The 12,637-nt window shown below is 33.8% G+C and overlaps 2 protein-coding genes across 2 annotated transcripts; both read right to left on the bottom strand.

The window, feature by feature from the left end:
- Positions 1-185: 185 nt before the first annotated feature.
- On the bottom strand, positions 186-2,858 carry LOC133298875 (heat shock 70 kDa protein 4-like). The gene is made up of 3 exons (XM_061498257.1): positions 2,639-2,858; positions 922-1,861; positions 186-534 (listed from the first exon to the last, which is right to left on the bottom strand). The coding sequence occupies exons 1-3, from the start codon at positions 2,856-2,858 to the stop codon at positions 186-188; spliced, it is 1,509 nt and encodes a 502-aa protein (XP_061354241.1).
- A 2,635-nt stretch (positions 2,859-5,493) lies between these two features.
- Positions 5,494-9,450, bottom strand: LOC133298871 (scarecrow-like protein 9). The gene is made up of 3 exons (XM_061498251.1): positions 9,372-9,450; positions 6,553-8,951; positions 5,494-5,613 (listed from the first exon to the last, which is right to left on the bottom strand). The coding sequence occupies exon 2, from the start codon at positions 8,829-8,831 to the stop codon at positions 6,621-6,623; it is 2,211 nt and encodes a 736-aa protein (XP_061354235.1). The 5' UTR covers positions 8,832-8,951; positions 9,372-9,450; the 3' UTR covers positions 5,494-5,613; positions 6,553-6,620.
- Between the last annotated feature and the right edge of the window lie 3,187 nt (positions 9,451-12,637).

Below are 12,637 nucleotides of genomic sequence, written 5' to 3'. Positions count from 1 at the left end.
TAATAGAGATATTTGCATTTGTTACAAGATTAATCTCAAGTCTGAACCCTTAAAATTCGAAGAGTACTAGCCCTAATTATAGAATATTTAAGGAACACAAAATCAATGAAGCTAAAGAAAGAAGCAACTCCAACAGTACTTACACCATCAAATTGTTACATCCAAAGCAAATTTCTAAACTTTTATTAATCATCATCCACATCACTTTCCTCATCATTCCATCCATGGTTCAACTTCACTCTAATTGGTTCAAAAATGCTCACTAGCCTGTTCATACAGGTCTCAAACACAAATGAATCGGCCTGCAGGTTACCATCAAGCAAATTTCTGGCTTCTCTGATTGCATCCTTAAGTTTCTGCTTGTCTAATGCTATAATCTTAGCACTAAACTTGGAATCCTTCACAGCATTCTTCACCTTGTAAGCGTATTCATTCAAAGCATTCATTGCTTTGACTTTCTTCTTGTACTCTCTATCTTCAGCCTTATACATCTCAGCTTCTTGAATCAATCTTTGAATTTCTTCTGTAGACAGTCTTCCATTTTGATTAGTTATTGTAATCTCTTTCTTATTGCCAGTGGTTTCTTCCTCAGCATATACTTTTAGGATACCATTATCATCTATATCAAAGCATACATGTATAGGATGGCCTCTAGGAGCAAGATTAAGGTCAGAAAGACAAAATGAACCTAGCAAGTTGTTATTACTAGCTCTTGCTCTCTCACCTTCATAAACCATAAACAAGGCCTCATCTTGGTTATCTTGAACAGTGTGAAATACTTCTTTCTTCTTTGCAGGAATGGTAGTGTTCCTAGGAATCATTACATTCATGAAATCTCCATATTCTGCTATACCAAGTGACAGAGGAGTAACATCCAACAACACTAAATTTGGAACAACCTTATTATTGCCTTTAGTTAACAAAGCAGCCTGCACAGCTGCACCATAAGCAACAGCCTCATCAGGGTTGATGCTCTTGCATAGGTCCTTCCCTTTGAAGAATTCTTGCAATAGCTCTTGCACTTTGGGAATCCTAGATGACCCACCAACAAGTACAACATCATGTACTTCATTCTTGTCCATCTTAGCATCACTAAGACACCTCTCAACAGTATCCATACACATTCTAAAGAGTTCAATGTTGAGTTTCTCAAACCTGGCACGTGTGACTACTGAAGAGAAATCAAGACCCTGATATATTGCATCTACCTCAATTGTGGTCTCAGTTGCAAATGAAAGTATCCTTTTTGCCCTTTCACATGCAGTTCTCAACCTCCTCATGGCTTTTGGGTTCCCACTGATGTCCACTTTGTTCTTCCTGTTGAACTCATGCATGAAGTGATTCACCATTCTGTTATCAAAGTCCTCTCCTCCAAGGTGAGTGTCTCCAGCCGTGGCCTTAACTTTGAAGGTATCATCCTTGATTGTGAGAAGAGACACATCAAAAGTTCCACCACCAAGATCAAAGATGAAAACATTTCGTTCTCCAACTAAATCAGCTCTCTTTTGAAGCCCATATGCAAGAGCTGCAGCAGTGGGTTCATTGATTATCTTCATAACATTGAGGCCAGCAATGACTCCAGCATCTTTGGTAGCTTGACGTTGAGAGTCATTGAAATAAGCAGGGACAGTCACAACTGCATTCTTTACTGGTGACTCCAAAAATGCTTCTGCAATCTCCCGCATTTTTGTGAGAATCATAGATGAGATTTCCTCAGCAGCAAGGTGCTTCTCCTCACCCTTGTACTTTACAACAATTGTGGGTTTGTCATCACTACCAGCAATGACCTTAAATGGCCACAAGTTTACATCATCTTGGATAATGGAATCACTATATTTCCTTCCAATTAACCTCTTTACATCTGCAAAAGTAAAAATTATGGTTATGTGTCATTTGTCCAGCGGTGGAGCTGGATAAGTGTTAAGAGGGAATAAATCTTAAGTGCATCTGTTGCACCTAGATTCAGTGCATCCTACCAATAAGAGTATTACATATCAGAGGAGAGAAAAAAAATTTGACAAAAAAGAGAAAATTTTGGCTGACATGTAATGTTTCTATTGATGGGATGCACTGAATCTTTGGTGCAACAGTAGCACCAAAGATTTATTCGTTAAAAGGGGTGGTCGACCCATTAAGTTCATTAAACCTTTGTGTTAAACTACATTCAGAATTAAAAGAAAGGTAGTGTAACATAAATTTCCCCCTTTCGTTCTTTCTTTGGATTCCATGACCTTAATTTTGAGGTCTCCATTGACCCCACTACCCATGCTGGAAAAGGGGCCGCACAAGCGTTGGATTAATCCCGAGTCGAGCGACATAACAATTATCCAACATTGGCCCCAAAGGTTCTCTTTAGGATTCGAACCCCTATTATTTTGACACATCATCTGTCCTCGGGCTCATATTGTCACTTGAGCCAACCCTAAGCATTCCCCTTCGTTCTTATTATTCCTCATGTAAGAAAAACTTGGAAAGTTCTTCAAATCTAGTTACATATTGACATGCTATTGTATTACTCTACCTATGTGTGAATTTTGAATTTCTCGCTCCCTCATAAAATTTTCCTACTCTACCAAGCAAAGAAGAAGAATAATAACTAACAAAGGAAGGCATGCAAGAACAAAAGAAGATCAATTACCAAAGACAGTGTTGGATGGGTTAGTGGCAGCCTGATTTTTTGCAGCATCTCCAATCAACCGTTGGTCATTAGTAAAAGCAACACAAGAAGGTGTGGTTTGGTTCCCTTGTTCATTATGTATGATCTCCGCTCGATCGTTTTGCTCTTGCCATGTAGCAACACATGAGTAGGTTGTGCCAAGGTCAATTCCTATAGAAAGTCCCTCGTATCTTTTGGCCATTCTCTTTCAAATGAATGAAGACTTTTCTCAAGAAAAGTTGAATTCAGGCTTAATATGGAAGACATATAGCATTGTTGAATATCTCGGATTGTTTTTGTATATGTGAAATATTAAAACTAGCTTATGTGTCCATGCTTTAAACGGTTTACATTTATGCAATGCCATTAAATGAATTTATTATCTTCCTCTCAAAAGTCACCCACCAGTCATGACTTAATTACCCACTAATATCAATATATCATGAATGTCTCGATTTAATCACCATCAATATCTTCTTTAAAGAATTTGAAATGCTAATTAGTTTATTAGTATCTATATTAGTTGCTAATTATACTAAATCGAAATGTTTATTGCCGAAACCAATTCCCAGATAAAAAAGTATGAGGTAGGATCTTTTGATACCGGTGTCAAATTTGAAATTTGGGGTTTAGGGTTTAGGGTTTAAATTTGACACATCATCTAAGAGTCGTTAGATAAAAAAAGATCAATGATGTCACATGCTTACAAATCAAAATCGTTGATCTTTTTTGATCTAACGGCTCTCAGATAAGGTTTCACAAGAAAAATTATATATAGTTAATCAATAATATCGATACCAAAAGAAAAATTTAGGGTATCATATATCCATCGGATAATTAGTCACTCTAACTCGAGCAAGTTCTTTGCATCGCTTAATAAATATGTGTAAGAAGAAAAATCTGAGAGTCTCTTTGTGAGCTAGCCACGCTGCTTTTATTGTTTTTCCTTATTTTCAAGGTTTTGTTCATATCAATTCAACATTTTTGTGACTTCTCACTTGCTTCTCATAGCTTTGAAACTTACGCACAAAAAAAACATTAAAAAATAAAAATAAAATTCTATAGAAGCAGGCAGGCATCTAATTTTCGTCGCTCCTTATAAGGAAAATTGTATATGCTAATTATGAATTGCACGTAAAGAATACAATTCTATACATAATATCTTCTTTTTGGATTGATGTTTTTTTTATATTGTAGGAGATAAAAATTATCTTTTACACATATATAAAAGTATATGGGACCCATATATGGAGTCATGTGAAAAGAAGAGAAAAAAAAAAATATGAGTCATACACACTTTTATGTGTGTATAGGAGATAAATAAATTATCTCTTACAACATAAAAAACACTTATCCCTCCTAGAAAAGCCAGGATTATGGTTTCTAGAGATATTCTCACGTGCATTACATTTTTTCCAGCTATATACGCATGCACCACTTACAAATAAAAGATTAATAACTCTTTTGAGAGAAATATATAATTTTTTTTAAAAAAATCACAAACATTCTAAAGTCAAAATTACTATAACTTTAAAGTATTTGTAATTTATTTAACATCCGAACAAGCTGTGAATCACCGACACTTCAAAGTCACTGACGTGTCATTTTCGATACTTACCGGCACTTTCCGACACTCCAATACTTGTTGTAAAGACTCAAAAAAAGGTTCAAAGATTATGTTGTGTTGCATTTTGAGTTTCAACTATTAGATTCGTTGGATTATGATTTCTATTTTATTGAGTTTAATATAAAAATTTGGAATATCTAATGTTTCTTTGCAAAATTGATGGGTATTATAAGTTTAGCTTTATTTTTTAGTTAAATTATTGAATATTAAATATAATATACACTACATAAATTAAAAATATTATTAATATCAAAATGTGTCCTAACATATCAAAATTTAATATTTTTTAGAATTAACGTGTCGGAGTGTCATGTCGTATCGTATCACGTGTTCCATGTTAGTGTCGGTGCAACCTAACGAACAAGTATACATTTTTTTTTTAAATCCTTATAACTATTAAAATATGGGGAGGGAAAAAAAATATAACTTAAAAAAATTATGATAACGAGCCTTAAAATCTATAAGCCGGTCTTTATACGTCACTTGTAATTATAGGCTTCACTATCACCGGTTGAATTTTAAAGAGATAGATTTATTTTTACTTAATTTCTCATTTAAAAATATTTTGAAAAGTTTAATTAATTGTTATAAGAATTATTCTTATTTATTTTTTATTCTTATTTCTCAAGCAATTTATATTTAATTTAATACAATTAACATTCTAATAAGCTTGCTAGATCACGACAGATCTTTTATTTTTAAAAATTAATTCAAGTTAGGCATATAATTTAAGCTCTATCAGACTAATAAATTAAATTAGACTTAAAGTATTATATATTTTTTTTAATATACCGACCATAATTATCTCTTCAAGACAAGTCGGTTTCGCGATTATCCGCACAAACTTCAACTCTCTTGTGTTGCCAATTAAACTACACTTAATGAGTTAAAATACTATTATTTCTAGACCTAATCTATTTAGACAAAAGTCCAAACTATCTATTTACACGCCTAGTTATCAGTGCACCTGCTTACTATTGCCTAATGAATAAGTTCAATTCGCCGTAGGAATCTTGAAGGACCACGAGGTCCACCACTATATAATGTTCTATACCATTAGGATAATGCATGTATTAACAACTGCGTGTAATTTTAATCCGCTGTCATTGTTTTAAAAATAAAGAAAGAAAAGTTTTACGCATCATTCAAACACTTTTAAGATTGCATGGTAGTAGAGAACAATTTTATTATGACAATGAATCAAAATTAAGTCCATAACAATTTGTGAACACAAGGTGCATAAATAGCATTCCTTTTGGTCAGCTTTCAATAACTACAAGATAGAGGCAATGAGCTAATGCTGAAGGGTTTCAATGGTTTCATGCTGCAACTGTACCAAAAAACAACTTTCATCAGCAACCCACATAAGGAAAAATCAAGAGAGGAATGGTGACCAACTATATATATACATATATCAACAATATTACAGAACACGTCCAAATAAAGGGTTTTATAAGAGTTATGTTGTAGAAAAAGTGTTTGTGTAATGTTATAGAGCTTCGTTTTGCGTGCCGTAATTTTCTTTTTTTCTTTTTTCTTCAAAAAGTGTGGGCCTCACAAAATGTTGTGTGTGTAAGAAAGTTTGTTGTGTCATGTTAAATGACAAATGCAAACCCCCCAAATAAAAGTAGTATTTCTGTATTTGTATACCATATTAGGCAAATCAAATTTTATATTAAGAAAATGGGTTGTCCTTCCCAGTAATCAAAGCATCTAAGTTACATAGACCTACTTAAACTTTTGTTTTAGGTACTAGTTCAAATAACACCATGCCATCTTGTGAGGAACATGTATTTCTCCAAAGTAAATATTCATTAATACTCATGAGGAACAAAGAACATAAGGCTCATTAGATTATGTTTACAAGATGAAATAACACAAGCTACCATCTTCAGTTATCAGGTAGAAACCTCAAAATGAGTAACAGCAATCAAATCAGAGGATTGGTCTTAGTACATGCTAAATTTATCTATAAAATTATATTGGATCATGTTCATTTAACAATCCTCAATTTAGCAATCAAACAACAGACTTCCTAAATGATCTATTGTTGAATGGAATAGATAGTCAACTTTCCTACCAGGCTATACAGGAACAATGTTCGATCCAATTGTACTCAAAGCTTGAACCTTTACTTTTGATCTTTAACCGTACATACTGGGCATACCCAGTTCAATTATCATATTAAGGTTAGTTCAAGATGCATTGAACAACAATGACATGAACCAGCATTGTTGAATAGAACTGAGAAATGGGGTAACTGCAGTACCTGAGCTCCTCAGAAGTCAAATTAATTCACAAAGCCCTAGTGAGATGCACTTGTACCATCTTAGTTAGTCATGCAGGTTTCCAACAAGAAAGGGCATAAACAATTCTCCCCTTCCAACCTTGCAACATCCACTGATTATCTTCATCAATTACAAAATCCTTGTGGTAGCTACACCTTACTTTCATCATTGCCCTCTCTACTATATCGCGATCAAAAGGTTGTTGCAAAAACCCAGCTCGTAGAATTCGAACTTGCCATTGCCTATATGTCTCTGGTCTCTCTACTCTTTCATACCCTTCACAAGCTATAACATTCAATGCTTCCCTCCCAAATATATCTTTCTCAATCAGCATCCTCTCCCAGTCCTCACGGGGCACAATAGTTTCCAGCATATCAAAAAGTGAAGAATAGTGAAACAATGCCTCCCTGAATCGAGTAACAAAGAAAGGGGCATTAAAGGCCCCATTAATAAGACAATGAATGAATATATCCGGGTTGATCTTCCTTATCAAACTGAGGAAATTATTCCTTGGACTTTCTACTACCACAGATTCATCCAACAAGTTTTTACCGCGATAAAAACAGGTAACAACAAGGTACTCATCCCTATCAATCTTGAGTTCCTCAAGTTGAACTGTTTCCCATTTTTTTGCTATAGCATTATACTCAAATGGCACATTAAAGGTCTCAGCATATGCTGCCAGGCGGCGTCCAGTTTCTATAATTCTCTCCGCAGGCCTGAAACCAGGTTGTGGGAAGTCTATTCCTGTAATCCTAAGTTTGGGTGGTCCTCCATGCCTTAATGAAAGTCTCTGTATTAAAGTAGGCCACTGGAAACCATAAAGGATACCAAAATCTATAACATGGACTCTCATTGAGTTTGCTGCAGATGTCCTTATTGTAACATTTGAGATAAAACTAGATATCTTCCTAAAAGGACAAGCAGCAAGGTATAGATGAAAAGCTTTCAGATAATCAGCAGCTGATGCTTTTTTACTAACAAGTCCTTTGTAAATTTGGCTTCCAGTACCAGCCAAGCGTGCTTCGAGGCCATCAGCAAAGATATGAGCCAACCTCTGATTTCCATCCCCAAAAGGGTTTGAGTGCTGCCTGATCTGCTTCAGAAACTCATGCGCACTTTTATAGTCATCTGCTGCAACAGCTTGTGCACAAAGAATCAGAAGTGTTCTCAAATCAACCACTTCCTTTTTCCCGTTTTGCTTCTTACCTCGTCCCTTCCCACTATTGGTAGCTTTTGATTTTCCATTTGGCAGCACTATCTTCTGGTTCTTATTTTGCAAAGCCTCACGACGAGAAATATAGTAATTCTTACCATCCCCTAAACTATAAAGCAGGATTCTATCAATCATAGTTGATCGCAAAGTCGGTTCAGAGTAAATCGCCGCTTGCTTGGCGCTTCTATTTTCTTCAATGTCTCCTCCTTCTCTATGAGGATGCTTCCTTCCTTTGGATACAGCAAGAAAAGACTCCCCCTCATCCTTCTCAACCTTAACACAAAAAGATTCATCAGTCTCCTCTTTAGGCTCTAGAGTTGAAAAATTAGCCACATCCAAATTAGCAAAGAGTCCATTTCCACTTGGAAGAAACTTACTAGCCTCCTCAACACCCTTCTGAAATTGCAAAATGGATTGAATCTCACTGTTCATATGAGGGACCTGGAGAATACTGTTTGGAGAGTCCACAGGCCCTTCCACACTACTCATCAAACTATTTGAAAAGCTATAAGATGACCGTTGAATGCTATTGCCTTGAGAATTTTGGTTAGGAATTTCCCCCGAGTTTCGAAGCAAAGAATTGATAACAATGCTACTGAGATCACCATCATTATCAAGATAAGTACCATAATTTTCAGACAAGTTATTATCTCCACCCACATCAGTTGGATTACCTAATGGTGAAGGTGGGTACTTTTCACCTATCACCTCATAGAATGATTTCTCAGCAATTTGAAGATCCAAAGAATCTTGAAGCATGCATGTTTTATCTTCCATCTCTTCTTCCATAAGGATCTGACTGATGTAACCCAAAACTGCATCAGAAAAATCACAGTCCTCCGGGGAAGATTCCTCATGTGTCAAAACCAAGGATGAAGGTGCATTAGCTGGTATTAGATTGGACTCAAGGAAACCAAATCCCCTATTTTGATCAAAGAAACCATTTTCAAATCTCTGACTCTGCAGAATAGGCAAAGATTGATTCCCCAACCGGATTTCATTTGTGGAACTACTAAACCCACGAAGACGTGGATCCATTATCATCTATTTTTACAAAGTTTTTCACATAAAAATTCAAACTTTAGTCGTAAACAATCTTCAACAAAACACCCCCTTCTTCTTATTAAACCACCTGGTCACTCTCTCTTTCAGAAACAGAAACTCCTTCAAAACCAAAACAGAATCATTAAAATACACACACACACACACACACACACACACAACCCTGAACATGAGACATAAAGTGGGCTATAATAAAAATAAAATAAAAAATGAAACTTTAAAAGATATCAATACAAGAAAACAAAAGGGAGAAAGTGCTAGACTTCACCAATACCATCAAACCAAACAAAAGAAACTAATCACATAAAAAGTAGTCACTAATAAGAGGCCAAGTTTTAAACATGAAGCTCATTAAGTGGAAGAATATCAAACAGGCACAAGAGAGAAACAAAAACAAAAACAAATAAATGAAAACCCATATACAAAACAGTGAAACAGTAAAGCCAATGAAAATGAACAGCAAAAAAAAGCAGAAAAACACAGAACAAAGCTTTGACACATAAGAGAGACAAGCTTGCTTACCTCCCAAAGACACTCCACAGCACAAGGTCCCAGAGAAAGCATAAGAGGAGCTAGAGAGAGAGAGAGAGCGCGAAAAAGGTGCTGAGGTAGCTTTTGTAGCAGTGTTGTCTAGAAGTGAAAAAGGAGAGAGAAAGTGTGGTGGTGGGAAAGATTAGGAGTAATCAGAGCCGTTGATTTTGTTTACTGGAATTGATGACCGGCTATAGCCAGTGGAAATGGAGAAAAAGTGAGGCATTAATGGGAGCATGTTGTTGAAGGGAAGGGTGACCATTTTGTATATACTGTGTATCAAATTATGCTTGAATGTGTCATTTTTGTTGACTATGCAGCTTGACATAGCATATTTCATTACACTATGTAGCGAATTACTTGTAAATATATTTTACTACACAGTGTATCGAAATATACCGCGTAATATTTTAGCAAAATTTACTGTTGCCACACATTTTGATAAAAAAATTTGTCAAACATGACAAAATGATCAGTGTTGCTTGTTGAAATCCTAAAAAGGTTGAAAGCCTATGTCAGTGAGACACCTGTTATGGGAGTCCGATGTTGTTGTCTTCAGATTAAAGAATATCTATTCATTTATTATTCTACTTTACTTAAAAAAGAGGAATGGTGGCAGCAATACTTTCTTTTAAAAAATTTTATTATTAGATTATATTTTATGATGATTTTCTTAAATAATCTATTTTTGTTAGTGGAATTCATATATCATTTACTAAATAATAAAAAATGTTTAAAAGTACATTGTTAACATTTCTCCACTTAAAAAGAATATGTAAGTGCAACAACACTTGTCCCATTGTGAGAAAAAGTGAAAGATGTGAATTGGTTCATATGATATGGCACAACTTAAGCCTTCACCATTTAAACTATAACCCAACTCAATAACAAACTGGGGGCGAAGCAAGATAACTTTCCACGAGGGGTCAAAGAATAATACATTATTTAGAGGGACAAGTTTAACAGTTTATATTTTTGTTTAGAAGAAAATAATTGCATGTAAATTGTTGTTTAAAAAAAGTTCCCTTTTTTCTACCGTCAGTATCGTTTTAAGGTGAAAATCAAAATATTTTTGTAATTAGAGTAAATATTATTTTTGGTCCCTAACAAAAAATCTGATCCCCACTTTAGTCCCTTACAAAAAAAAGTTAGTCGTCTGGTCCCTGTGAAATTTAAAGTGGATCCATTTTAGTCTTTTTGAGGGACTAATATGGATTTTTTTGAATTTGTGAAGGACCACGATTTTAACTAAATGAGTCCACTTTGAATTTTTTAGGGACCTCGAGACTAATTTTTTTTTTAAGGGCTAAAGTGGAGATCATATTTTTTGTTAGGGACTTAAAAGGATATTTACTCTTGTAATTATAACTTATTTTAGGGTTATAATAGTCTTTTTGATTATCATTTTTAAATTTTTAAACCCAAAACGACGTCGGGAGCGAATGTAGATAATTTTAATTTATTTACATTTAATGTAGAAATATTAAATCCTTAAAAAGATGGGGGCAACTCTCTTCAATGTAACAACCTCGAAAAAAGAAAAAAAAATACCCAATGAAAATAAACTTTTATTTGAGTGGGAGGAAAAGTTTATGATGATATATTACTATTGGATAAATATAAAATTATTAATGTAACATTACCTAATACTGAAACAGTTTTTTTGAATGAAGAAAAAAACACAAACAAAAATGTAATCAAACAAATCCTAACTTTCTCCTTGTTGCTTATTCCATTCAGCTAACTAGCCTTTTATAACAAGAATTTACGATAAAACAGTAATGACAATGAATGATAATAATCCTAATTGATGCCAATCAATTATGTTGTCATCAGCCGAATTATAATTGATATCACTCTAATCATTTTATTAATACTAATTGATATGAATCATAATTAATTGATATGAATCTAATAATTAACTAAAATGGTATTATGAAAGATAGTTGTTACACAAACATTGCACTCCAAAAATTTCACTCTCCATTGTCTCTCTTTTCCATGGGCACATCGATCGGTTGTCATGCCACTTGTTTAAATATAAATATCTAGATAAGATTAAAGTTATCTGTAAACTTCCATTGATAGAGAATTGATCGATCAAAGGTAGCTTCTATGTGGTTAGGAGTGTTCAAAATGTCCAAAAGAATCAAACTCATCCATAACCAAATTGCTCCACATTTTAAAAATCGATTATTTTTAAAAACCGATTTCATATGAAACTGCATTTTATTTTATAAACTGGTTATTTACCAAACCATAAAAATAATTGGTTATCGATAACCAAACTACTTTACAATTAAATAACAAATAAGTATTATCTTTTATCATGCCTATTATATTAGTCAATTGACTCAAACTTCCAAACAATAAACTAGCAAAAAAAAAGTTAAGCAGCTCAAGTAGAAAACATTTATTTAAAAAAATTACACATAAATCGAAAGGTCCCATCCTAATAAAAGCACTTCTTATGTAACGTAACTACTTGTTTTCTCAAAAAAATAAAATAACCACATATAGGCCTCCTGGCAAACTCATAACTTAACAAGGCGAAGACTTTGAAATGACAAAGATAAAGTTAAAAAATTTGAACGAAAAGGGCAACTAAATTAATCAATTAGCTTAACGTCTCTGAGAGAGCGCCGTTAAAAGGACAACTCATAATGGATTTACTTATCTGTTCTTTAATTATAAAAGAGTTGGTTATGGATAACCAATTATTTTTATGGTTTGGTAAATAACCAGTTTATAAAAAATAAAATACAGTTTCATATGAAACCGATTTTTAAAAATAATCGGTTTTTAAAATGTGGAGCAACTAGTTTATTGATTGGTTTAGTTCTTTTGGACATTTTGAACACCCTTACCCATACCTTCCTCCATAGTTCAAATGAAACTCTTAGTAACATAAATCTTGAAAGAACGAAGAGCAATTTTTTTTATAATTTTAAAATAATTCAACTATTCTTCTACCAATCACTCTCAAAACAATGTGAAACAATTTCTATAAGAATCATTTCGTCCTGAGAGTTCCAAAACAATGAAGATTTTTGCAAGAAATAGTTGGTCAACTACCTATAACTGGGAGAAACAAACGACTACTTATAAAAATAGCACAATCCATTAAAAATCGATTTTGAATTTGTTAAAAAACCAGTTTTAAACTTAACAACCGGTTTATGGTTCATAACTGGTTTTGATTGAAAACCGGTTCGATTTGAAAACCAAACTGTTTAAAACTAGTTCGGTTCGATTTT

The sequence above is a fragment of the Gastrolobium bilobum genome, unplaced genomic scaffold, assembly GCF_033153095.1.
Source record: "Gastrolobium bilobum isolate Gb01-03AN ecotype WA unplaced genomic scaffold, APGP_CSIRO_Gbil_v1 utg54096, whole genome shotgun sequence".
Lineage (NCBI taxonomy): Eukaryota > Viridiplantae > Streptophyta > Magnoliopsida > Fabales > Fabaceae > Gastrolobium > Gastrolobium bilobum.
The sequence above is the reverse complement of the archived record's forward strand: the minus strand, read 5'-3'. Positions and strand labels throughout refer to the sequence as shown.